General features: G+C 41.1%; 1 protein-coding gene across 1 annotated transcript; it reads left to right on the top strand.

Moving 5' to 3' along the window:
• Positions 1-16,598: 16,598 nt before the first annotated feature.
• On the top strand, positions 16,599-24,225 carry LOC149300120 (major intrinsically disordered Notch2-binding receptor 1-like). Its single transcript, XM_089485780.1, has 3 exons — positions 16,599-18,746; positions 21,793-22,041; positions 24,028-24,225. The coding sequence occupies exons 1-3, from the start codon at positions 16,599-16,601 to the stop codon at positions 24,223-24,225; spliced, it is 2,595 nt and encodes an 864-aa protein (XP_089341906.1).
• Positions 24,226-25,081: the final 856 nt, after the last annotated feature.

A 25,081-nucleotide genomic window follows, 5' to 3' on the forward strand; every position in this document is an offset into this window, starting at 1 on the left:
CTCCCTCCCAACATTCAAGAAACATCTAAAAACCCACTTCTTCAGAGAAGCCGCACCATAACTTCACTGTCACTGATACAACCACCTCTCACCCTTTCTCTGTGCCTTATGTTTGTCACCCCATTCCCTCAAGATTGTAAGCTTGCGAGCCGGGCTCTCTCCACCTAATGTATCGGTTTGTCTTAGTCTGTCAATTCTCGTCTTGTCATATCCCCTGAATATATGTATTGTATTAAGCGCTACGTAAACTGTTGGCGCTATAAAAATATAAGATAATAATATTACCATATTACCATAAAAGCAGATTAATAAACTTTGATTAAACCAAAGGCTATACATTTGATCAATTATCAGTGAACAGCACATACCTTAGACATGGGAGTCCATGTGAGAGTAATCGAAGAGGCATAAAAACTAGGGTAAAAACACAAATTGGGACTTCAGCAATATACCGGTATTAACTGTTTTGCTCCAGAATGAGACAGTCATGGTAAAGAGTAGAATTATAAGTGAAACATTGATACTATGCAAAGTGGCACATGTCATATATAAATATATTTTAAGTACACAACATGGCGGCGTCGCATCCACAGCACAAAGTACCTATAAAAATGCTAATTCAGGTTATGCATATCATTATACAAGAAACTTGATTACTCAGGATTGTGCCTTCCATGAACTTGAGGCATCTTTATGCATCATCCATTTAATGTCAAAAACGTATCAGTTCCTAGCAGGGCCACTGTTCGTATTATACTATGATACCATATTCTACGGCCTCGGGCTAGCCTTTTCTTGGCAATATCCCATATCTGCTATTATTAGTATCTCGTTGAACATAGAATTTCGATAAACTTTAACTATTTATCTTGTGGACAGAACACTGCTAAAACATAAAACATTTATGAAAATCATTATTTAGGTTAAAAAGCTGCAAGAATATTTTTTTAAAAGACAGCAAACATGGTAGCTAATTTAATTTCATGATTCGCAATGCGCTTTCCCCTATTGATAATTTAGCATTGGCTATATTTAACTAGCATGGAAGAGGATTAACTCCTATTGTAACTACAGAATATACCCCTCTTTAATCTTCCTTCTGGTCTACAGAGACATCCAACTGTCCTTTCAGCAGATTATCCTCTTGCCATACATGAGGCAAAAGTCTTTTTGTCAGAAAATAAGATATGAAGTTTGGGAAGTATGCTAGCTGGAAGGCTTATTCTTCTACAGGGACAAAACTGAGCATTAAGTAAGAGGAATCGGCTTTTGACTCCATAACTTCAAACCGTAAACTTTCCATATACACTCAGATGAGGTCTATCTGTTCGGTGAGGTCATATCTGCCCCACCAGACTGAGAAGTCCTTCCGCATAGCATAGCACCATGGAAGACGTCATGACACTGCAGCTTAGTGGAGAGAGGATCCCATCTAAGCTTTGGGATTGATCATACAGTACTTCTACAAAATCCTGATTTGGCCTCCTCTCTCCCCAACAACTTAAAAACTATTGAATAATATAAATAAATATACCTTCACACTTCACACACTGGACAATAACTGAGCTTTGTAGGTACTTAATAATAGAAGGAGTGGAAAATTGTCAATCTGTGGTCAATGCCAGTAGAATTTTCCTTTTTCGTTTTTTTCTTAGTTGTGTCACGTCTATAGCTGGTGACCTTAATGAGGTCACCTTTGTTGGAAGAATTCAATTTTTTTTCCTGTAGATGACATTCACTTTGGTTTTGATATTTTAGCCAATATGCTGGAAGATTGATTGATGACTCAAGGTGGCATTTCCAATGTTTTCATTGTTTTATGAATTGGTTGTTTTATTTGACGGTTAAAATATGTCAGACCCTGTTACTCCTCTGATGACGACCCTAGGAAGGAAACCGTTTTTAATAAAGCCCTACGTCAGATTCTTCTAGAGGGATCTCTAGAGGGAAAAAAAAGACAAGATTTTATTATCACTCTATATGACTGTAAAAACTCAAGTCTACTTTTAATATCTTCTAATATTTTTGGAGTTATGGCAACCTCCTAACTCAATTTTCTCTTAACTTGGCAAGAAGGCAGCGGTGACCATGGTGCTTTGCTTGGTAAATTATTGACGGGTATTTTACTAACAGATTGCGCTGTTGTAAAGTATATTAAGATACAGTAAGGATGTTATCAATAGGAACTCTGCCATGAGGTTGTTGGGATGGTATTTGATGGGACTGAAGTACAACCCTCTACTTATTGATATACTAAGTGGGAAATATGAGACCCTACTGCCCTTTCCCCCCCCCCCCCAAACATTCCATATTTTTTTGCCTTATTGCATGTTTCTATCATAATTAAAACTTTTATGCAGATATACATGTTGGAAAAAGCAGCAAAGAATAACTTTTGAAGCTAAATGTTTTTGCACCTGGAATCTGATTTGGTTCTTCATACAGACTAGTAGTGTACGATAGGGATGCATGAAGAAAGCACAGACGCGACACATTCCTCGTACAATTATTGCGGGTTGATCATTAACAGCAGCAGTCGTATATCTGTGCATGCGTCTTACGCATGGGCGCCTATCCATAAGTGTTCATAATAAGGGTGCACTTACTGCGGCACGGCGTCTCTGAACCCCAGCTGCTGGGGATGCTGTATAACCCAACAGAATGCTTAGCTGGTAAGTAAAGCAGACGGCAGACACAAACCATCAAGTATTTATAGTGTCTGCTCAGGACTGGAATGCCTGGTGATGAGAGAAATACGCGTGCTATTAATATACACATCTAATTGTTTAACACAGTGGAATGTTTGGAGACAGATGTAAGGCATGCGCATGGACAGTCACACAAATCTTTACCAGAGTGTAAAAACAGATGCTTCAACACATCAACATTTAAAGGGACAGCTGCCTTATTTTTATAGATTGTCAATAGATTCTGCCAATTCTCAATGTCACTATACGCATACACACACAGGTGTATATATATATATATATATATATATGTGCATATACCGTATATAAATACACATGCACATAGTCAAACTTATATATGTATATAAATACATACTACTGCCATTATTCTGGAGAGGGTAACAGTACTGCAGGACAGGAATATATAATGCTCGTTTTGCCACCTTCTGCCACATATTTTGACTTCCTTTGTGTAAAATATTCTGTTAATTTCAAACCAGATAACTCCAAAACAATTATATTGATTGAAAAGCAAAGGTCAATATCTATGGTTAGTTTTAATGATGATTAAAGCTGTGCAAGTGACAATTCCCCTTAAAGACCTCACAGTGACGTATGCTTGGGATCAAGAATTGGACGGCGATTTGCACCACTGACGACCGACTAATGTATTGACTCACAAGGCTCAGTGGATAGCATATTCACAGCTTCAATTCAATTAATCCATTTTATTTCATGGAAAGGACAGTTATCACATAGTATAAACAGACACTGGTCATCTCGGGTCCAGCATGTGTTAATTATTGTAACTCTCATCACGTTTGTCTAGCGGGCAGCTGGCCACCATGGAATTAAAGAACAAAAGCTATAGGTCTGCCGATTGGCCAACATTGTTGATTAGATCACCTACTGGCCAGTTACCACCTTGGAGACATCAATGACATCATAACATATCAGCATCAGGGGAACATATATTATAGCATTTTGTGTTAAAATAGCAAGTATCTTGTACACGATTAAAAACATGTTTTGCACGTATATAAAATATTGTTAATTCACTTGCCGTTTTGATATACTGTGACGGCATGTCCACACAACACAGAGATGAGGTTAATTGCCTGCTGTGCATTTCACATGTTTTATTAAAATCTGATTATACAACGATCTTTGGATCTTTCAGTTGGTAGAAATCTCTTCAAGGTCGGCACGCACTAAGAATATTAAACAGCCAATTTAGCTAGTTCTTATTAGTGGTGCTGAAAAGCAGTTCTTACTAGGACCCGGCAGTGAAGATGGTATTAGGGATAATTCAAAAGACCCTTGTTCACCATCAATAATATAATCTGTTGGAGAAGTCCTATTACTCTTAATATGCTCAGCCAGCCCTTGGGCCATATTGTCATATTACAGTAGACCAGGAGCAACATTATTTCCGATATTAAAAGTGGTGGTCCAGCTAGAAAAAAACATTAATTGTACTCTCTAGTACGTTGTGCAAATAAACTAGATCTTTTATTTTATTCGTTCTTCTGAAGGTTTAATAACATAAAACAACACAGAAACCCAGCTTTGTATCACATGGCAATTAAGTGTTCCCAGCAAAAATGTTCAATACGACAAAATTTAACTTGATTAAAGAGTTATTTCTAGGATGAGTTTGGGCCATGGAAATAACATATCCAGTGCTGCATTTAGTTCTAAAAGAGTTATCGTCAGTGGGTGGATTAGCACTTTTAAATTGATTACTTGCCGTTAATAAATACAGCTTTGTTGATACAATAAGATATATATTTTAAGAATCTGTTACCAGGGCATCGTTATTGGACACGGCCTGTCTTTAATTCTTTGGTATTTGCATATTACTTTGTAAACGTCACAATTAGTTGTAGTTTGCTATTTATTTTAATTACTGGAACTCTGATAATATTGGTTCACATTTCCAATGTCCCCTAGTGGGTACGTGGGTGGCTGAAACATCATTAACGTTTCACCTGAAAAGATGCCTAAATGTTGTGCAGACTATTTATTTGAGAAATCGTTATGTGGCAGCAGCAACTAATTCTGCCCTAGGTTTACTGGGTTTAGGCCAGGCCCCGAACTAGCCATCTGGCACACCGGACAAATGCAGGATGGGCTGCTGGACAGCCCCACACTTGCCTGATCTGCCACACCGGCTGGAGCCTTAAAATGCCTGCGCTGTCTCGTCATCACCAGTCCAGCCCTGATTTATGTGTAAGGTTTAGACCTGGGGGTGCATGTCCTGGAGGATGGCAGTCCAGCCAGGTGCCCCATTTACTCAGAACATCCCAACTGGTCCATTTATGCTATGGAGGACTCCATAGAATGACTTCTTTCATTCATATGGCATCATATTTGTAATAAGGACAACTGCCGTGGATTGGCGGGGGTTGGGGACGCTGCCTTGGGTAAGGCCTAGGTTTGAAGTAAATAGGTGTCTGCTTAGCAACAACATAAACATACCTGGAAACCTATAGATATACCATATGGGAGGTGGAAAGAGGAAATATGTGGGAGCCATAAAACCAGTCCCAGCACCTCAAGACTAAAATATACTCGTACACTTCAGCAACTAATTGTCATGATGCAGGAGCCTCAGGGGGTTATCTGGAGCCCTTCCCGGAAATGATCATAAACATTTTTGGAGAGTTTTTAATCTCTTCACTTTTTCCTTAATTGAATTTCTAAACATACTTATAGTAATGGCCATAGGCTTAGTTTTATTTTTTATTTTTATTGAAAAATTGTTACACTCTTATTGTAGGCTGTAAAGTTTATCAAGGTACAGTTCATTCACGTTTATTGAACTCCATGAATTATCACAATGAATGTTGCAACGAAAACAACAAAATTAACAATAACATGAGAATCAACATGAAAACAGTGCATTAGGAATCCTGGGCAATGTAATCTGAACTCCTACACCCTCGATGTGTGGGTGACCTTAATACAGACCAAGCAAGAATGGGTTGCATTTAAACACAATTCATAAAAACAGTATACTGTAATAGGAGATGAACCCTTGCACAATGTTTCAGGGGCAAAATAACCGCTGGAGGAAATACGTATAACAAAATTTCACCATTAAAACAATGTTATGCGACCCTGCTGTAGAAGTGAAGCTGCTCGCATTGAGGGAAACTGCGGGAATAAGGGAAGAATTATGTATGTGTGTTAGAATGGGAGTGTAGGTTCCTGTGTTAGCAATAATGTGCAAGTGTGCGTGTTAGCAAGAACAAGTATGTGTAAGTGTGTGTGTGACAGGGGGTATGTGTTAATATAAATGTATATTTGTAAGTAGGTATGTGAGCATGACTGTGTATGTGTAAGTGTGTGTGTAAGTGTGTGTTATCATGAGTCTGTAAGTGTATGTAAAATTCCAACATCTGGTAAAAAGGGAAGAGTAAAACCCAACAGAGTCACTAACAGTACAAATAGTTCCCACCAGATGACCATGACGTTCTGACCTCCTATTTCTATGTTGTAATAGTCTTTCTCAATGTATTTTCTTTAAACCCAGTGCAGAAGCATAAGAAATTTAAAATAAAGTATTTCTAAAAATAACTCAGTTGTTGAACGAAGTGTTAACACCGCATATAAACAAATTATGGTCATTCATTAACTTTCATTTCATCAGTTTTTTGTTTTTTTTGTTTTTTTTTGTTATTTACTGTTCCCATTTATATGCAAGACCATAATTTCTAAATTAACAAATACATTTTGATGCAGTAAATGGTTTGACACAGTGAAGACATTTTGTGCTGTATACTACACGTAATATTACACATATGTGGCCTGTTACTAGCATGTGTTATGAGTGTAAATTCGAACCTGACAATGGTGTATGATTCTGGCAGCTGTGAATCTGCAAATATCATATCAGGGCTGTGTATAAAAAGTGATTCTAATGCAAAGTGTGGTGATTAGATGACATTTCACACTTTGCACTGGAAGTACTTTTACACATAACCCCATAGCATTCGATGTTCCAAGAGTTGATTATTAGGAATACTGGTGCAAAATTTGAAAAGAGGTCATTGTGGCAACCAATGGAATGGAATGGAATGGAACATTCCGTTGATTGCTATGGTGATAAGACCACTTTTCACAATTTGCACCCAAATCACTTTTCAGCAATATTTTCCATGATGTGATGCAGCAGCGGAAGCTAGTAATTTCATTTTTAGTATCTTGTGTCATTACTATATACACTTTGTATAATTGTATCAGCGTCTACTTGTAAGTGTCCATCGGGACATTCTTACGACAATGTATACCCAGAAGCTTATGAGCCTTATATGTGAAGACACCAGTAATGTTTTCAATGCATCTTTTGTTTTCTGGCTTATTAATTTTGAAGGTAGCGGAGTTGTAGATGAGGCACAGATTCATTTGGAAAACTGTATGACGTTATAGTCACCCATATGAGATGCTGGAGGCTGCATTATACAATCAGGGACACTAAATACCCAGCTGAGAATTCACAGGAGGTGGACTTCGGTATGCTGTTAAAGCATGGGTGAGCATAGTGCCGGTCCATAAAGCAGGCTTCATTTACAAGATGTAACTTTTATTGCCTATTAAAAGGACCAGGGTATAAGAAAGAGAACATTAAAGAGATTCCACATCCCTCTGCATGTTCTTACTGGCTTCATATACAGCAGGCTTTATGGATCTGTAATGCAAACCAAAAAAAAACGTTTCACTTACCAGGGTTTAAAACTATACAAGAAAAGATCAAACATATCCAGAGAACATGTAAATTGAACATTTTACGGAACATTCTAAGTGAAATGCTGCCCTGTGGTACAAAGTATGTATAATGGAATAAAGAAAGTGGCGCTACTATGGACCCCCCATGGAGAGACATTGCACAAAATGAGTGGGGCCAGGATCTATATAAAAAAGAGAACAGCCATATATTTCCAATTTAATAATTGCAGGTAGTAATTCATTTACTTCCATGTATACACAAATATTGTGTTCTACATACATGTTGTTAAATATTATTTAGATGACAGTGTACCATAGTGTGACCACGTCATGTCCTGGAATTAATTAAAAGTATTGCAGGCTGCCCTTTGCAACCCAGGAGGGTGAGGGTGGGCAAAATAAGTGACACCTTTAAATCCTGCCAGTGAAGATTTCACCCTGCTGGGAGCTCAAAGGGCAAACAGAATCAAAAACCTCCCCTGATTTGGGGCAGCTCAACTGGTGACCTTTCCTCTGATGGTATGTTTAATAAATCTGAACAACTTTTCGTGCTGCTGGAGGCTTCAAGCTCCCTGTTTAACACTTTAAGTGCTGAGCTGGCTGGCAACGTCATGAGAAATCTCTATTCAATCTTCCCGAGACGGGAAGGAGGTACAAAAACATGCATTGTGGTTAATATTGTGTGTATATGTGTTTGAGATTGTGTATATATGAAAGTGGGCTTGATTGTCATGTGCTGGATGAAGCCACACCCACACAGATCATGCCCCCCGTCCCTGAATCACAACTGGAAAATATAGTCACCCTAGGTTCTCTTTAGTGGAGCACAACACTCTTCCCCACCACTCTAACCTCAAGCTGTGTTGAAGAAACCTCTCTCCACGTACATCTCCTCTTTTGGACCTAAATGGCTGTCCGTGCCTAAGGTCAATGAAATTTTCTGGCACCCCGGATGGATGTGGCTATATTGCTAACCCCTTAACAAATAAAACTTCTAAGCACACACCTCTTTGGGGCCCAGGATTTCATCAAGTAACATGCCATCCACTTCCCACAGTGCCAGTTTTGCCCCCAAACAACTTAGCAGTGCCATCTTCTTCCCCAAACAGCCCATCAGTGCCATCTTTGTGCCCAAACTGTTTGTCGGTGACATTTTTGCCTCCCCCTCCAAACAGCATTACACTGAATGTGTCGGTGACATCTGGCCCTCCGACCTAAAACAGGGCACTGAGCACTAGGGGCAGAGCCATAGCTAGCTCCTTTTGTACCCAAGACAAGAACAGAATATTGCGACGTTAGGGACAATGAGACAGTAAAGTAACAGGTTGTCTACTATAATGCATTATTCACGTGCAGCATAACTTCCATCATTACATAGTGGTCCAGACACTAACAGGGGTACATCATGTCTCGTATCATTATATAGCAAGCCAGACATATATGGTGTTACAGCATAACTCCCAGCAACAATTGCTTCTCTAAGATCATTCTGATGTATTTTCTCCTTGGGATTGTGAATGCTCCAGACCAACAAACTTCCAACTTAAGATTTTATGGAGATGATCACACTGGTTGATGATTAATTAATCAAGGGCATTTCATTAGCAGCACCTGTCTTGATTCCTATGGAAGCAGTAAGTGTGTGCATAGTTTTTCACCCATGGTTTCTTCATTTTGGCTTTTTTTTTGTTGAATAATTAATTATTAAACCTAATTTTAAGACCTGCTAAGGAACAGATGATGGTTATTTTGTCCTGATATGTAAACCTATAGAATTTAAAAAGGGTGTACCTTTGTGCCTATTTTGAAACTACTAATTTTGTAGATGTTCAAATGCAATCACCCAGACTGAATTTTTTTTTGTTTGGAACGCTGGCCATCTTAAGGCTCGGTTCTAGGGATATGACAGGTAAGCCCTAGATGTTGAGGTTATGTTGGAAGAAGAGTTTAAAATAACCCAAACTTGGTTCACATTCCTCGTGCTCATTACTAGAAAGCGCATCTCAATTCCCTTTTTGAGCTCCCCGCTGTTATTGTCAGATTGTCTTGCTCATTCCCCGATTGCTATTTCTGATTGCCTGCTGTTTTTTCCCTATACGTGTATATGGTCTGACAAACTTACACAATTATTGTTTTAATTGGTAATGCACCATACACATACAATCTTACCCTTTCCTCAAATTAATTAGTCATTATTGTGACTCAGTTATACATTCCAATGAAGGTTACAGGATTCTGTCCTCTCACCACACTATTTCATTTGATTATTTATTAAAACGTAAAGGTACATTCCCATCTTTGACTATGTGTATCTATATCTATATATATATATATATATATATATATATATATATATATACACTGTATTTGCACGATTATAAGACGACCCCCCAAATCTGAATATTAATTTAGGAAAAAAAAAGAAAAAGCCTGAATATAAGACGACCCTATAGGAAAAAAGTTTTACCAGTAAATGTTAATTCATGTAAACTTTTTTTTAATAAAAGCTATGATTGAGAAAAATATTTTGGTTTTATTTCTGTTACGTACCCGGCGGGTAGACCCTCCGGTCAGCAACCGCAGCCGCCACAAGGTAGGGGGAGACCCCCCGCTTCGGACCAGCAGCAGCAGCCGCCGCGAAGAAGGGGGAGACCCCCCGCCTCTGCACAGCAACTCCAGCCGCAGCCACCACGAAGAAGGGGGAGACCCCCCGCCTCTACTCAGCTGCCGCGAAGAAGAGGGAGACCCCCCGCTTCGGAGCAGCAGCCACAGCCGCCGCGAGGAAGAGGGAGACCCCCTGCCTCTGCACAGCAGAGGCAGCCGCTGCCACGACGAGGGAGACCGCCTACCTCCACGCTGCGTTCCCAGCAGCTGCAGCCGGGAGACAGGTCCTCTTCTGGAGTCCGGACTCGTTCTTCTTCACGCCACCTAGTGGCGCCGGGAGTTACTACCTCGACTTATATGGGGAGATTACGAAATCGCCAAACACAAGATGGCCGTGCAGGAAGTGACGTAACGGCACTTTGAATATTTGGCGGGAAATCTCCAATTAGTGCCTAACTCCTGGGTCTATTTAAGGGACTTCCTAACTCAGTGACATTGCCTTCTGATGGTCGTGCTTATCTCAGTACGCGTTCCTATTGTTTACCTGTTATTTGACCTCGGCTTATTCCACGACTATCCTGCTCTTCGGTATCCTGACCTCGGCTATTCCCACGACGTTCCTGCTCTCCGGTATCCTGACCGCTGCTCTCTGGACTATCCTTTGCCAGTCCTACCTGACTTTGGTGTCTCCTTGTACACTGTGACGTGACAGAATCAAAAGGCCATCATGAGACCCGCTTCGGTAGGACAAGGGTCCACAGAGGCTCGACTCGATGGGATGGATCACCGTCTGGATCAATTTGCTCAAGCTCTTCAGACCTTGCTTCAGCGTACTGATCCTGCACAACGGGCGCCTCAACCCGTGGTGGCTCCTACTCCGCCGCCTATGCCAGTAGCTACGGTTCCAGCTCACCTACCTCCACCGCAACGCTACAATGGTGATCCTGCAACTTGTCGGGGTTTTTTGAACCAGTGCGAGATACATTTTGAACTGTCTCCATATGCCTTCCCTACTGAGCATGCTAAGGTGGGATACATAATTTTGCTCCTTACGGATAAAGCCTTGGCATGGGCTTCGCCGCTCTGGGAGAAGAACGCTTCTACGGTGCGTTCCTATGCTGAACTTGTCTCTAGCCTACGAGCCGTATTTGACTTCCCGGGAAGGAGGACCACTGCTTCGACTTCGCTTTTTACCATCTGTCAGGGTTCCCGTCCGCTTCTGGAATATGCTATAGAGTTCCGGACCCTGATAGGTGAGGTGAACTAGACTAACGAGGCATTAGTGGCTGCCTTCCTTAATGGACTTTCCGAGACCCTCAAAGACTAAACTGCTGCCAGAGATTTGCCGGATCTAGACTCTGTGATTTCATATATTTCTCAAATTGATCTTCCTCTCCGTGAAAGACAAGTACAACGTGAGAGCCTGAGGTTATGTGACAGAGGTGGGAGATCTACCACACGCTCTACGCCACAGTTCTCTCCTGCTGCTACCTCCTATGACCCTCCTGAGGAACCGATGCAGTTGGGAGCCGCTCGAGTATCCGACCCAAATTCACCACCGCTCCTGTGTTACGTCATCCTGACCCTCGACTACCGTTTGTTCTGGAGGTCGACGCATCCGAGTCTGGAGTTGGTGCTGTTCTTTCCCAGAGGATCTCTTACAGTGGTCCTCTCCATCCGTGCGGGTACTTCTCCAGGAGATTCTCCCCGGCAGAGAGGAACATCGGGAACAAGGAACTTCTGGCTGTCATTCTCACGCTGGAGGAGTGGCGTCATCTTCTGGAGGGCGTTCCAATTCCCACATTGATTCTGACGGATCACAAGAATCTTCAGTATACTGAGAATGCCAAGTGCTTGAACCCTCGACAGGCCAGATGGGCTTTGTTCCTTTCCCGATTCTCGTTTGTATTGACTTATCGTCCGGGTTCCAAGAATGTCAAGGCTGACGCCCTCTCCCGAATGCATGTGCTCCCTGAGGAGGAGGGTCGTGCGCCTGAGCCTATTATACCTGCTACCAAGGTCCTCGCTGCCGAACTCCTCTACTTGACCGCATCTCTGGATTACAAGCCTCCTTGCCGGCTGGTAAACTGCACACCTCCGTACCCGCGTACTTCGTCTGTCCCATGGGTCCAGAGCTGCGGGTCAACCAGAACTAGCACGCACCAAGGACCTCGTATCCAGAACGTTTTGGTGGCCAGACTGGACTAAGGACACTGCCCTGTTTGTTCGTTCCTGTGTCAAGTGCGCTGCTAACAAGCCTTCCAGAAGACACCCCGCTGGGTTGCTCCACCCATTGCCTCATCCTTCAAGGCCCTGGACTCACATTGCCATGGACTTTACTGTGGACTTACCCAACTCCAAGGGATACACTGTCATCCTTATGATCGTCGATCGCTTTTCGAAAATGGCCCACATGATACCCTTGAGGAGACTTCCCACGGCTTCTGTGTTGGCTGACATATTCCTGCGGGAGATCGTCCGTCTCCATGGAGTTCCCACCGAGATCCTCTGCGACTGTGGCACCCAGTTCATTGCACATTTTTGGCGCGAGTTCACGAAAGCGTTGGGTGTCACCCTGGCATTCTCTTCCGCGTATCAACCACAGTCCAATGGGGCAGCGGAGAGGGCTAACCAGCATCTTGAGCAGTACCTGCGCATATTCATCAACCACCATCACGACGATTGGGTTGACTTGTTGCCCTTAGCTGAATTTGCTCGGAATAACGCTGTACAAGAGTCTACAGGAGAGTCAGCCTTCTACTGTGTTTATGGTCTTCATCCGCAACCCTTTCCTGGAGCCTTTCCGAATTCCACTGACCCAGCGCTGGAGGAGCGGCTGGTGACTATCCAGTCTACTTGGGCTTCGGTGCGGAGGGCTTTGGAGCTGGCTGGTGGTCGACAGGAACTCCAGGCCAACAAGAGGCGTTCTAGGAATCCTGCTTATTCTCCTGGGGACAGAGTATGGTTATCTACCAGATACCTGCGACTCAGAGTGCCCAGCATGAAGCTGGCACCACGTTTTATCGGTCCTTTTTCGATTGTCCGCCGGGTGAACCCCGTCGCCTAGGACACTCCGTATTCCTCGAGTTTTTCATGTCTCTCTACTGAAGCCACTGGTTTGCAACTGTTTTTCCACCAGATCCTCTGTCTCGGAGACTTCTGCCACAGATATTTCTGGACGTTCTCCCCAAGCTATCCTGGACTCTCGCAGACAACAAGGGAGTCTCCTTTGCAGCTGGAACAGAGATTGCAAGTCAGGTCTTCTCGTCCAACATCAGTGCTACAAGTACTCTACTGGATGAATGAGCAAAGGGGTTGTAGTGAGAAGAGGCAGAGGGGGGGTAGTGAGAAGGGGGCACCAGAGGAGTAGTTGCACAGGGCGCCAGAACACTTAAGACCGGCTCTGTATATAGATTGCTGTCCATGTTGCATAGATGCCAGTATATTTTGTAGCATTCTAATACACATTATTTCTTATGGTAAGCTTTACTTATATAGCATCGACAAATTATGCAGTGCTGATTCTAACTTCTAATATTAGACTGTGGTTAACCATTTACATTCCACAGGCTGAAAAACATAGATGCTTTTGGGCTTTGCTTACATTTAGATGTAAAATATAGTTTGACAAATGGTTGATGATGGATTCAATTTAAAGTTTACATTGCATCGGTGATCCTGACGTGATATAATTACCCACCTTTTCTTTAATTACTATAATACAATAGAATCAAAAGTTATTTCGAGGTACTGTAAAAGACATTTATTTTTCATCCACATCATCTAGAGGAGCTCATGCAAATAAATTACACATATTGGTAAACATTTATTTCGAAATGAATCTATACAGTAAAGGTAGTCAGCTGAAAGAATTCTCGCTTAGGTTATTGATGCATGTACTGATCTGCATGCAGTAGAACATTAGTTTAACATGAAAATAGGAGTGGTAGAGCAGTTAAAGAAAAAGAAAATTCTTCTCATGTTAATTGGGGTAAAATAAGGTTATTTAGGTGCTGTCTAGTGACTTATTGCTAACTGCAGAGACGGTAATATTTATACAAGAAACTAGGGAAGTTGCCTTATACCAGTTATAAAGGAAATACATTTATGAGATTTTAGTATTTTCTCTGGGTGAGATTGCATTAAGGCATTTGCAAGGCAATGTAATAATTTAAACTAATGAATTAACTTTGTCCTGGGCCCCACACTTCTAGGGGTAACAGACCATTAATGCATCACGTCCTGGTCTCCATAATCTTAGGTCATGGACCCTTGTTTACATTGTATCTGCGGTCAGCGGATGCATTAGAGTCCTCTGCCTTCAAATAAGGCATTTTACCTATTGCTTGCGAAAAAATATTTCTATGTGTATTTTCACTATTTAGATCTCCCGTGTAATACCTTAATTTTTTTTATGATATAAGCTCTTCCTTTCCATCATCAGATCCCTGCCCTCCATTTGCTTCTTGGAAATGCTGCAGGTTTGTTTTTTTTTTAACAGTCCCTGAGAGTGAGTTCTCTGATTAGTCTTCCTCATCGTGTTCATGATTAATTACTGCATCCCTGCCCCTGTGGACGCTCCTAAATCACAGCATGCAATGAGCCCAGCAGAACAATCAACTGCATAGACAGCTTCCGAGGCATAAATTGGCAATTTCAATATTGCCAAATAACTAATCTTGTAATTATGAAGAATGCTGTAAGAGGAACAACAAATGTAAGCAAACATGTCAGGGACGTGTGAACTGTCTCCTTCCTGCTAATGCTTGGCTGCATATTCCATCAACCATTGCCGGCTGGTTATAGTTGCATACCCTGCATGCCTCCAGCTGATGTTGCATTTCAACCTTTGGCTCATGAAAACTGCTTTAACTGGCATGTGTGGTGATGTCCTACAGATTTATCATAGGCATTCAAATTCAATAAATGGTATGTATCCTATTTGTATTTTTGTCATATGCCTTTGACATAAGGAGTGTCTTACAGAGGGTTTTATAGACATGTATCTGAACCAAGAAGCAGAGCACATGTGGTTTCAAATATTTGTCTTGGCCAGGGGACAATTGCACTATGGGCCACTTTGCTTTGAGAATTTCCTCTCGGGTAATTAGGAAAATGGACTTTGGTAGATAGAAAAAAGAAGAGAAGATGCGGAAGCAGAAATGGTCAGCAGAGAAGGCAAGGAAACATTTAGAGAGCATGAGAGAGATTGTTTTTGTGGCTTCGTACGAATCACTGTATGTACCAAAACTCAGTAAATTTGACTAGTCTAGTCTTAAGTCAATTCTGATACCTTTTATTAGGCAAACATAGAGGAAGATGTATAGCTACTTAAGTTCAGGACCTCAGAGGCCTCTTGGAAGAATACAGTTATGTGATTTAAGATGTGAATTGTGGAGTTACAACCCACTATGTTTTACTTTAATGTCTGCTAGAGTAATATGGCTAGTGACAGAGGTAAAAACAGCAGTCTATCAGAAATGGGCATACCTGGGAACATTTTAGGTTAAGCTCTGCTTCCCCTGGTCTTTGGGTTAGTTTCTCCTCTCTCTAGTCAGGGGGCGCTGTACGGGCCATACCCCGACATGTGAAGCCACTTCCCCAGAAGAGGGAGTCAAGTAAAAAAATAACTTGAAACAGCATGTCTATGCCATATTTTCCCCCAAACAGCTTATCATTAAAGCGGCTTGTCTGTGCTATCTTCTCCACCAAACAGCTGCGGGTGAGGTACAGGGGTGCGAGAGGTAGAGAGTATGCATGTTAGAATGAGAATGGCATATCAGTATTACCTCCCATATTTTTCTCTCCCACTCCCTCTGGGTGCAGAAATATCCTATCAGTATCAAAAGCTTTACATCCTGGATGCTGTGTCCAGGTTGACAAAAATGCTCTGCACAGAAGCATCCTATTATACTGAGATGGAAATTCCTAGTTGATGCTTTAAGTCTGTGTATATGCATCTGTATGCATCCATGTGTCTCTGAGTTTGTGATTGTGTATCTCGCACCCTTTTGTTTTCTGAGTCAATAGTATTCATTGTGAACACGTACATTATGTTTTCTTTTGAAAAATCAGAGAAAAAACAAAGAAAGTTTTTGGAAGGGAGAGAGGGAAGTATGGAAGGGAGTGAGAAAAAGAGGAAGCAGGAGAACGGGGAGATAAATAGACGGAAGAGAGGGGGTAGAGGGAGAGAAAGGGGAAAAGAGAATTTTAGCCATGTCATTTTAATGATGGCACATACACTAGTGCGTACACAATTTGCATTATTATTCATGTGTTCTTTATGTGCTCTTGTGATTGGTAGCTAGGATTAGTGCAAGAAACAAACGACGGTCAAGAATGACCTTGGTATGCCTCACAGAGGCTGTGTATGTTGGTTGTCCTTAAATGCAGGTCATTGTATGGCTCTGTAAGGAGGCTACAAGGGCCACTTAAGCTAGCTTGTGACATATCAATCCATAGCCCACACATCACACTCATTCTTTAAAACAAATTGTAGATGTTGATGGTAGGGTATATAAAAAAACTTGTTCTAATTTTGTGCCTGTTGAACCATTTTTAGGAACCTTGGCCAACATGAGTGAAACTCAGGACTGCTCTTTCCTTCTTGTGAAGATCCTGGAAGATTTAGACTCTAAACAAAATTCAGCATCTTATCAAGATCTTTGCAAGTCCTTGTGTTCTCGCTATGATCTACCTGAACTAGCGAAGTTGCGTAGCCTCTTGTATTACACAGCATGCCAGGATCCCAGCTTCCCATCAAGTCTCTTCCGAGACAAGATGAGGAACGCAGCAGACAACCAACAGTCAAAAAAGATCATAGCAGCTGCAGATATAGTCACCATATTTAACCTGATACAGATGAATGATGGTGTTGCTAAAGAAAAGCTTCCCATGCAACAGCAGACAAAGCAAAAAGAGGCAGTAGAGTCAGACAATGATGTTTACAGTGGGACAGACATTGCTCCTCACAAAGAAACACAGAAGAGAGATACTGGTCGTACCTATTCGATAACTAGGTCCTCCAGCTGTCACAAGGATGAATGTGAAGGGCGCCACACCTTCCTCCCAGAGCCAAACTTTCTCCTTGGAGTCAAACAAGAGGGAAATGGTCGTGCAGGTTCCTTGGACAGGTTGCAAGCTATGGACTCTTACCCCATGGTAACGCCTCAGTCTTGTGAAATGCAAAGTACCTATTTTCCCAGCCAGCCAATGTCTGAGACAGAATCACTGCCACCCACACCAAGTGAGGAGCCATTCCGACTCTCTTCTTCCACAGGGCAGAGGAGGGATGTTTTCAAGGAAGATTTCCATAGCATGATGAGAATGTCCCCAGATGTGACATTGAAAAAACATGATGAAAAAGTCAGCCCTAAAACAGTTTTCTTTAATCATAGTTTTGAGATGCCTTATAGCTCTCATTATCTGAACACTTCTTACTCCTCTTCTGATGACTTCCGAAGAGTGAAACATGAGAGCCTAGATGACCTTCAGGCTTCTACTTACTTTGGTCCAACCACAAAGATAGGATGTCAAGATCATAAAAAGTTCTCAAGCAAACAAAAGCAGAATTTGACCAAGCCAGTGAAAAGCTGGAGCTTGAACACGGAAGAGGTGCCTGATTTTGAACGTTCCTTTTTTAACAGAAAAGAAGACAACCTGTGCTACACTAGCAAAGGTTTGGTCCAGACTACAAATTTTGTGTCTGTGCCTGAGAGGCACCATTCTTACCTACCTGACTTGGCATTAAAGTCTAATGGAAAAAAATTCTGTGAGCCTCAGGATGTTGAAAAGCAGGAGGCACTGAAGAGATTTAGGGACAAGAATACTAAAATTCCATCATGCCAATACAGCATTGACAAGACAGAAAGCGTTGGTACACAAACTGAACAAAATGAGACAAAAAAAGCAAAGGAGTCAAATGTCCCTTCGAGTTGCAGCCGCTATGTTGAAGGGAGGGCCCGTAATCAATCTGAGGCAGACTCTGAAATCATTAGTGATGATATAAGTGACATATTCCGCTTCTTAGATGATATGAGTCTTTGTGGCTCCTCTGGAATCCCTCAATCATCTTGCTATAATAGCAGTGGCTCTTTAGTTCAAACACCACGGGCAGACCTTGAAAGCTCTCCAGAGCATGCGGCAAACCGAACAAATAGCAAACCAACAAAGGGACCCCGGACAGACACCGGAGATGAAGAGGAGCTAAAGAGCAGCGTCAGAAAATTAGTTAGGAGAATAGGAGAAATTGAGAAGAAACTGGAGTCCTTATCTGGTGTGCGTGATGAAGTGTCTCAAGTGCTGGCCAAACTGAATAAGCTAGACGAGAGAATCCAGCAGCCTGTTGAAAAGAGCAAGCTGGAAGTTGAAGGCCAGTCTCACAGCAATGATTCTGTTTCCAACTCAAGGGTATCTCCAAACCCATTTCCAGATGAAAACACATCCCGCAATGGGAATGGGGAAAGTAAGCCTGAGTGCTGCTGTTCTGATGTCAATAATAGTACCAGTGAAAGCCTTCGCGTCAAAGCCCTGAAGAAAAATCTCTTTACGCAACGCTCTGTCCGATCGTTGACTGATGATATTTCAATTAACGACCCTGAAATAGCAAACTCACCACATGATTGTAGGCCATGGGGATATTCTAAACAAACTAGTATATCTGAAGAAGAGAAAAAAGATCAAGGAGGATCTAACAGCAGAGATTGGCATCGCAAATCTAAAGAGGTAATTAAATTAGCATGTGAAAAACACATTGTATACTTACAAGCATATTTTTATGATGAAGGTGGACAATATAAACAATCTAGTTAACAAATTGAGGGGTCAAAGTCAAGTAATCGTCTAAGGATATATTAATATTTTTGTAGGCAACTACTCAAGACTATATACGTAGAGATGATGACATTCAATAAATTGCCAGTCTGTTGACATTTTGATGCAATTTATGATAGGCTACGTCATCATTAAGCTACATGCACCCATTATGCTTTTGTGATAACTTTAGAATTTATTTTAGGGCTAAAACAACTAATCGATAAAATCGATAATAATCGATAATGAAAATCGTTGTCAACGATTTTCATTATCGATTAGAAGAATCGATTTTTATCGATTATAAAGAGGTTTTTTTCAGAGCAAATGCTCTGAAAAACTCCTCTCCTTATATAATCCGACCTCAAACAGAGGAGGAGGCAGAGTGGTGTATGGGAGGGGGGAGGAGACAGAGTGGTGTATGGGAGGGGGAGGAGGCAGAGTGGTGTATGGGAGGGGGAGGAGGCAGAGTGGTGTATGGGTGAGTTAAAGTGGTGTATGGGGGGTATAATGAATTTCAGGGTAGCAGAGTGGTGTATGGGGGTGTAATAAATTTCAGGGAGGCAGAATGGCATATCTGGGGGAGTTAGTTATGTATGGGGGGTATAATGAATTTCAGAGTGGCATATCTGGGGGAGTTAGAGTGGTGTATGGGGGGGTAGAGTGGTGTATGGGGGTATAATGAATTTCAGAGTGGCATATCTGGGGGAGGCACAGTGGTGAATCAGGGAGTATAATGAATTTCAGGGTGGTGCAGGGCATTTATGGGGAGCGGAGTGGCATATCAGGGTACACAGTGGCATATAGGGAGGTATAAGGCATAAATGGGGGCGAGTGGCATATTGGAAGTTATAAGGCGTATAGGGGGTATAAGGCATATCGATATTAGGCATATCAGGGGGGCATAAGACATATCTGGGGGTAAAAGGTATATCAGGGGGCTCAGTTGCATATCACTGGCATATAAGGAGTATAAGGCATATCGGGGGCACAGTGGCATATGGGGGGCACAGTGACATATCAGGGGGCACAGTGGAATCTCTGGCATATAAGAGGTATAAGGCATATATGGGGGCAGAGTGGCAAAAGAAAATATAAACAAGGCTTTTTTCTCAGTTTTTATTAAATATGAAAAATAGTTAACATATGAATTAATATTTACTAATAACTTTGTATTAAAACCTAGTTTGAGAAACACTGTGTTTGGGTTCTTGTAGCTTTTATTATTATGTCAGTAAAATAAGAAGGTGAATAGAGAGAGGCCATTGTGATAAAGAGATGAAAGTGTAAATTGTACGTTTTTATTACATTATTTTAAATTAAAAAAAATAGCATTTTTTATCCGATTAATCGAAAAAATAATCGGCCAACTAATCGATTATTAAAATAATCGTTAGTTGCAGCCCTAGTCTATTTCTTTAAAATGTTTGTGAAATGTAACCTTTTATTACACTAGCAAATAAAAACAACAATTAAAACACCAAAAATATATGATAACCTTACAATAGTTGCAACCAGAAAAACATTCATTTATTGCAGTTTTGCAATTACATTTCACAAATGACAAATCAAATATATTTCAAAAACACTACAAATTGTTGGAAAACTAATATTTAATAATCTGGCTTTTCGTTGTCTTTTTATCTTAAAAAGAAAATGTTACCATGCCTAGAGTGATCACAAGGAAAAATCTCGAATGTGTGAAAAAGTGACTAAAGATAGCAACAGTGTGTAAAAAATGGTGATGTAAGTGTGTGTATAGAGAGGAATAGCATTTACATTGAATCTAAATTAATCTTATTAATCTGAAGCAAAACGTGACCCAAACCAACTGAAAACAGCTTGCCTTGTGTATTAAAACAGCGTTTGAGTAATGAAATCGTTACTTAGGGGTCCAATCGCTAAAAAGAGTCTTATTAGGAAAGTTGTGTTTCAGCTCCTTCACTTTACTATGCATTATGAAGGTCCAACCCCAGTAAGTTTCTGCTGCAGGTATAATATATAGTTAACCCAGTGAGATCTCTTCATCCATTGAATTGTACATTATACAGGGCCAGTTTAGCCTTCTTTCTGGAGAATCCATCCAGAAATGGCCCTCAATAAAGAAACCAAGGAGCTCAAACACAGGTCTCCTGCAAACTCAACTTAATGAAGATGTCTCATGTACAATAAGTTCTGATGTATACTCAAGAGGACACGTGACTTTGTAGCTGAGTTGCCGAGAAAATGCTAAAAGAGTTTATTCAATAAAAAAAAGAGTTGTCAAGAGCGTTTGAAACATAGTTGTACTTTTAACTTTCTCGCTTCACGATTCATTATGAAGGGCTACCACTGGCAGGTTTGTCCGGCAAGAAAGACTGAGCTGGCCCTGCATAATGTAAAGTTCATTGTATAAGGAGACTTTGAAGAAATGTCTCCCATTCACTATACATTACAAAGGGTAAGCCAACCTTTTCCTGCAGCCGAAGCTCACTGGTGTTGGCTCCTCATAATTTATAGAATTCAGCAAGTAAAACACAGCTCTCCTGAAAACTTGTTTGTCAACTATCTCTTTCATGAATAAACCCCAAAGTCCTTCTTGCTCCAGTCCTTGTCAATTTGACCCAAAATTGAAAAAGTTAGTGAATCTGAAAATCAGCACAGATTCTACAGTCAAACTCATTTACACTGAAAAGTAAGACATAACAGTAAGAAAAACAGCAACACAAAATAGTCAGCCCGAGTATATTCATTTAAAATCAACAATTAATGCCCACAAGATACAAATCCTTTAAAATATGTCTCAATATATAACCAGGGGTCCGAGTGCTTACTATCTAACTGCTCAAACAATGGAAAAGGGAGATGTGAAATAATCGCCTTGATAGCGAAGGACCTTACATGTATCTTTCTCGTTGTAACATTTTTACATATGATAACGTATCAAAATAACTGTTTTTCTACTTGCGCTATAATGTAGGTTGAACGCCACCATGATATTCCTCACGTGCACAGAAAATCCCACAAGGATTCGTACATGGTGGAGCAAGTTTTCAGCCCACATCCATACCCGGCGTCCCTTAAATCCCACATGAAGAGTAACCCCATTTACACAGACATGCGGCTGACAGAAATGGCAGAGTTAAAGAGGACCCAGCCTTCATGGACTATAGAAGAATATGCACACAACTCGGGGGAGAAGGGAAGGCTGAACGCTCTGGACCTGCAGGTATGTGGTCACTGGAACACAGGTACACTAAATACACAAACATTACATTCTTACGTATAAACGCAAAGAAATGCAATACAACCGTGTGTCTATTGTTTAGGAAGCTCCTAAGATACATGAGCCTGTCACATGCTTTCCACTCTAAAGAACAATAATTGGCCAATTTGCAGCGTGTGTATCCCTATCACTCTCCCTAATACACAATTATTCTACGCACCAGTTATCTTGACACACAGACTGTGTAAACAGATCAGTCACTGCCCACACTGACACCCATCTTCACAACATACGAGATCTTCAACATTTTATTTATACTGAGCTGTCATTTTCCTCATAGTTTTAGTTATGTTATCATGATCGTTCATTTATATAGCGCAAAAAAGATTCCACAACTCTGTATAACTGGTTATAGAAACAATAACAAATGTAAGCACATAGATTGGCCTGGTATTTAAAATGTAACGAGAAGCATGATACACAAGGGGTTAAACAGTATGTAACAGTCAGGGCAGAATCGGCTGGAGCAGGTAGATCATTCTATAAGACAATTTGAGGAACGGAGAAAAGACCATAGTGAAAAGTTTCGTCAAGGCAGGCAGCTGTTGATGTAGACATCATTGTCGAATTATTTACAGCAGGGGGATCGTTTAAGTGTGGGCATCGATGAAGATGTAGAGAAGATGAGGAGTTCGGTATCACCATGCAAATAGTATTTTGAATCCGTAAGCAAAGAGAGTAGAGAGAGAAGAACAATAAAGACCTAAGAACTGAACCTTGGGGAATGCCAACAGACAGACGTTTAGAGGTCAGAATATGAAGTACAGAGAACCGTATCACAGATACTAAAGCAGAGATCTCATGCTGGCTGCGGGGGTGCTGATTTCTTGTGGTGCGAGAGGTCTTGTTGGGGGGGGTTCTGATCTTGCAGCACAACAGGTGAGGATCTGAGAGAGGGAATAATATACTGGAGACAGTGAACATGCTTGTGAGGAGGAGAGTCAATCAACTGTACAAGGAGAAGGTCAGGAACTTTAGATATAGTAGAGGAAAGAGCATTAATGGGTATTTTTTAATCAGGCTTATGGTTGGAATGTCAGAGGAATGGAACTGAGGAAAGCTTTGACCGTTGATCGTAAAGGATGCTAAATGTCACGTGTTAAACAAAAGGATAGAATAACATACAAGGCTGAAAGGCACCCTCTCTGATATCTGGCAGTGTGTATTACAATGGAGTCTTCTGTAGTAGGGGGCTTCTATAGATACAACGGGGTCTATCTGCTCAAAGGAGAAATGACAGGAGTGTTTAGTTTCAGCTTCTTGGCTTAACCATACAAGAGCACCCAACTGCAGTGTGATCCTACCACAGGGAGATCTTTGCTAGCCCTGTACAATGGATAGTTACATCAGTGAAAGTTCTTCAAAGTCTCCTGACCTAGTGGCTGCTGTTGGCAACCTTACATTACTTAGTAATACATAAGTTCAGATATCAGAGAGGATGTGAATGTTACTCAGTCTACTTTAGGATGAAGATATTTCCTGCTTTACTAGAAATGCACATGGATCAGTCTGAATTAATACTATTATTTCTACAGATTTATATAGCGCCATCATATTTGGCAGTGCTGTACAATGCACATTCACCCACAAGTTCTTAATACATTACAGATCTTAATTAAAAATACTTTGGTAAAACAGAAGTAAAGAGCGAATATAAAGCAGTTTAAGCTATCGCAGGAAGAACCAAAGTATATGTCAGCTAAACCGGTAACACTGAGTAACGGTTTCACAACAGCTCAGAGTTTCGATGATCAAACAATCAGAATGCAGTGTTTTAAAGGTGTTGTATATCTGATTGCAGACAGGTGGGGTAGGAACCAACTGGCCAGGTAGAGTCCAGAAGTATACAAAGAAAATGGAGCTATCCAGCAACTGATTGAACTCGCTGGTAATCTTATACTGCTGTGGTACTATGCCTCTCATTTACAGACTCAAGAGTCCCTGAACCCCAATAATTTAGAGTTCTGGATGGAAGACATTTACACTCCTGGCTACGACTCTCTACTGAAGAGGAAGGAGGCAGAGTTTCGTCGAGCCAAGGTCTGTAAGATGGCAGCTCTCATCACTGCAGCGGCCTGTACCGTTATTCTGGTGATTGTTGTTCCCATCTGCACAATGAAGTCCTAATCTCTGTAAATGTACAGAAACTGTTTAAGCCACAGACACGCATCAAGATAACAACAATTACCGTTGACACACACAAGTCATTGTAAACAATCGAAAGAAGCAAGAACTGCAATCCAACGCGATGGGCAATGCACTGTTGAAACCATGCAAGACTTTATGGGTTTGCATGTACATGGAAAGCAAATAGGTCCCACATGCCAAAAATCAGCCATTTTTAAAGGTTTTTGATGGCTTCTCAGATTTTGATTGTTAATATAAACTTGATGGTTTTGTGTAATAATATTTGGATGCTAAAACCCATAGATGGGTAGGTTGAGTCGTTATTAAAGATGTGCCGGATTCGGCGGATTAGCAAAGAGCAAAACTGATGCAGAGGAGATCGCTTTGCTAGGCCAGAAAGGTTTCTCCAGTCCCGGACCCTTAGTATCTGATGTCTCTAACCAACTATCCTCCAACATAAAATGCTTGTTTTTCTTATACTGTTGCCATTGTAATTAAACAGGTTCTGTATGCCAATTTGAGAAACACTATTTATGCAACCACTATACCTATTTTGTTAAATATAGCTTTCGAGACATCATACCTGTAATTATTTCAATGCACAATTCCAACCAAAACAATTATTTACATTTTGTGGGGCTTGACCCCATGGCATGCAGGTGGGATAATTGTAGGATTTTTTCGTAAGACACGGGCAGTATGGAAGATTTAGTACCTATGTTGCTATAATGTGCCTAAAATGAGCGCGGCGATAATTGACTGATCTTCTTCGTTTGCTAGATAACATTTGGCTGGAACAGCATCTTTCTCAAAAACCTGCTCTTTCTTGGAGATCCATTAACATTAAGAATATTAG

This window comes from Sceloporus occidentalis, unplaced genomic scaffold, assembly GCF_023333645.1.
Source record: "Sceloporus occidentalis isolate IW3139 unplaced genomic scaffold, rSceOcc1.0.p SCAF_26, whole genome shotgun sequence".
NCBI lineage: Eukaryota > Metazoa > Chordata > Lepidosauria > Squamata > Phrynosomatidae > Sceloporus > Sceloporus occidentalis.

Bases quoted from the DNA above. Each gene is read 5' to 3' on its own strand.
- LOC149300120 (XM_089485780.1), top strand. From the start codon at position 16,599: ATGAGTGAAACTCAGGACTGCTCTTTCCTTCTTGTGAAGATCCTGGAA. The intron at 18,747-21,792 runs GTAATTAAATTA...GCTATAATGTAG, and splicing joins GGCATCGCAAATCTAAAGAG to GTTGAACGCCACCATGATAT. The intron at 22,042-24,027 runs GTATGTGGTCAC...TCTCATTTACAG, and splicing joins TGAACGCTCTGGACCTGCAG to ACTCAAGAGTCCCTGAACCC.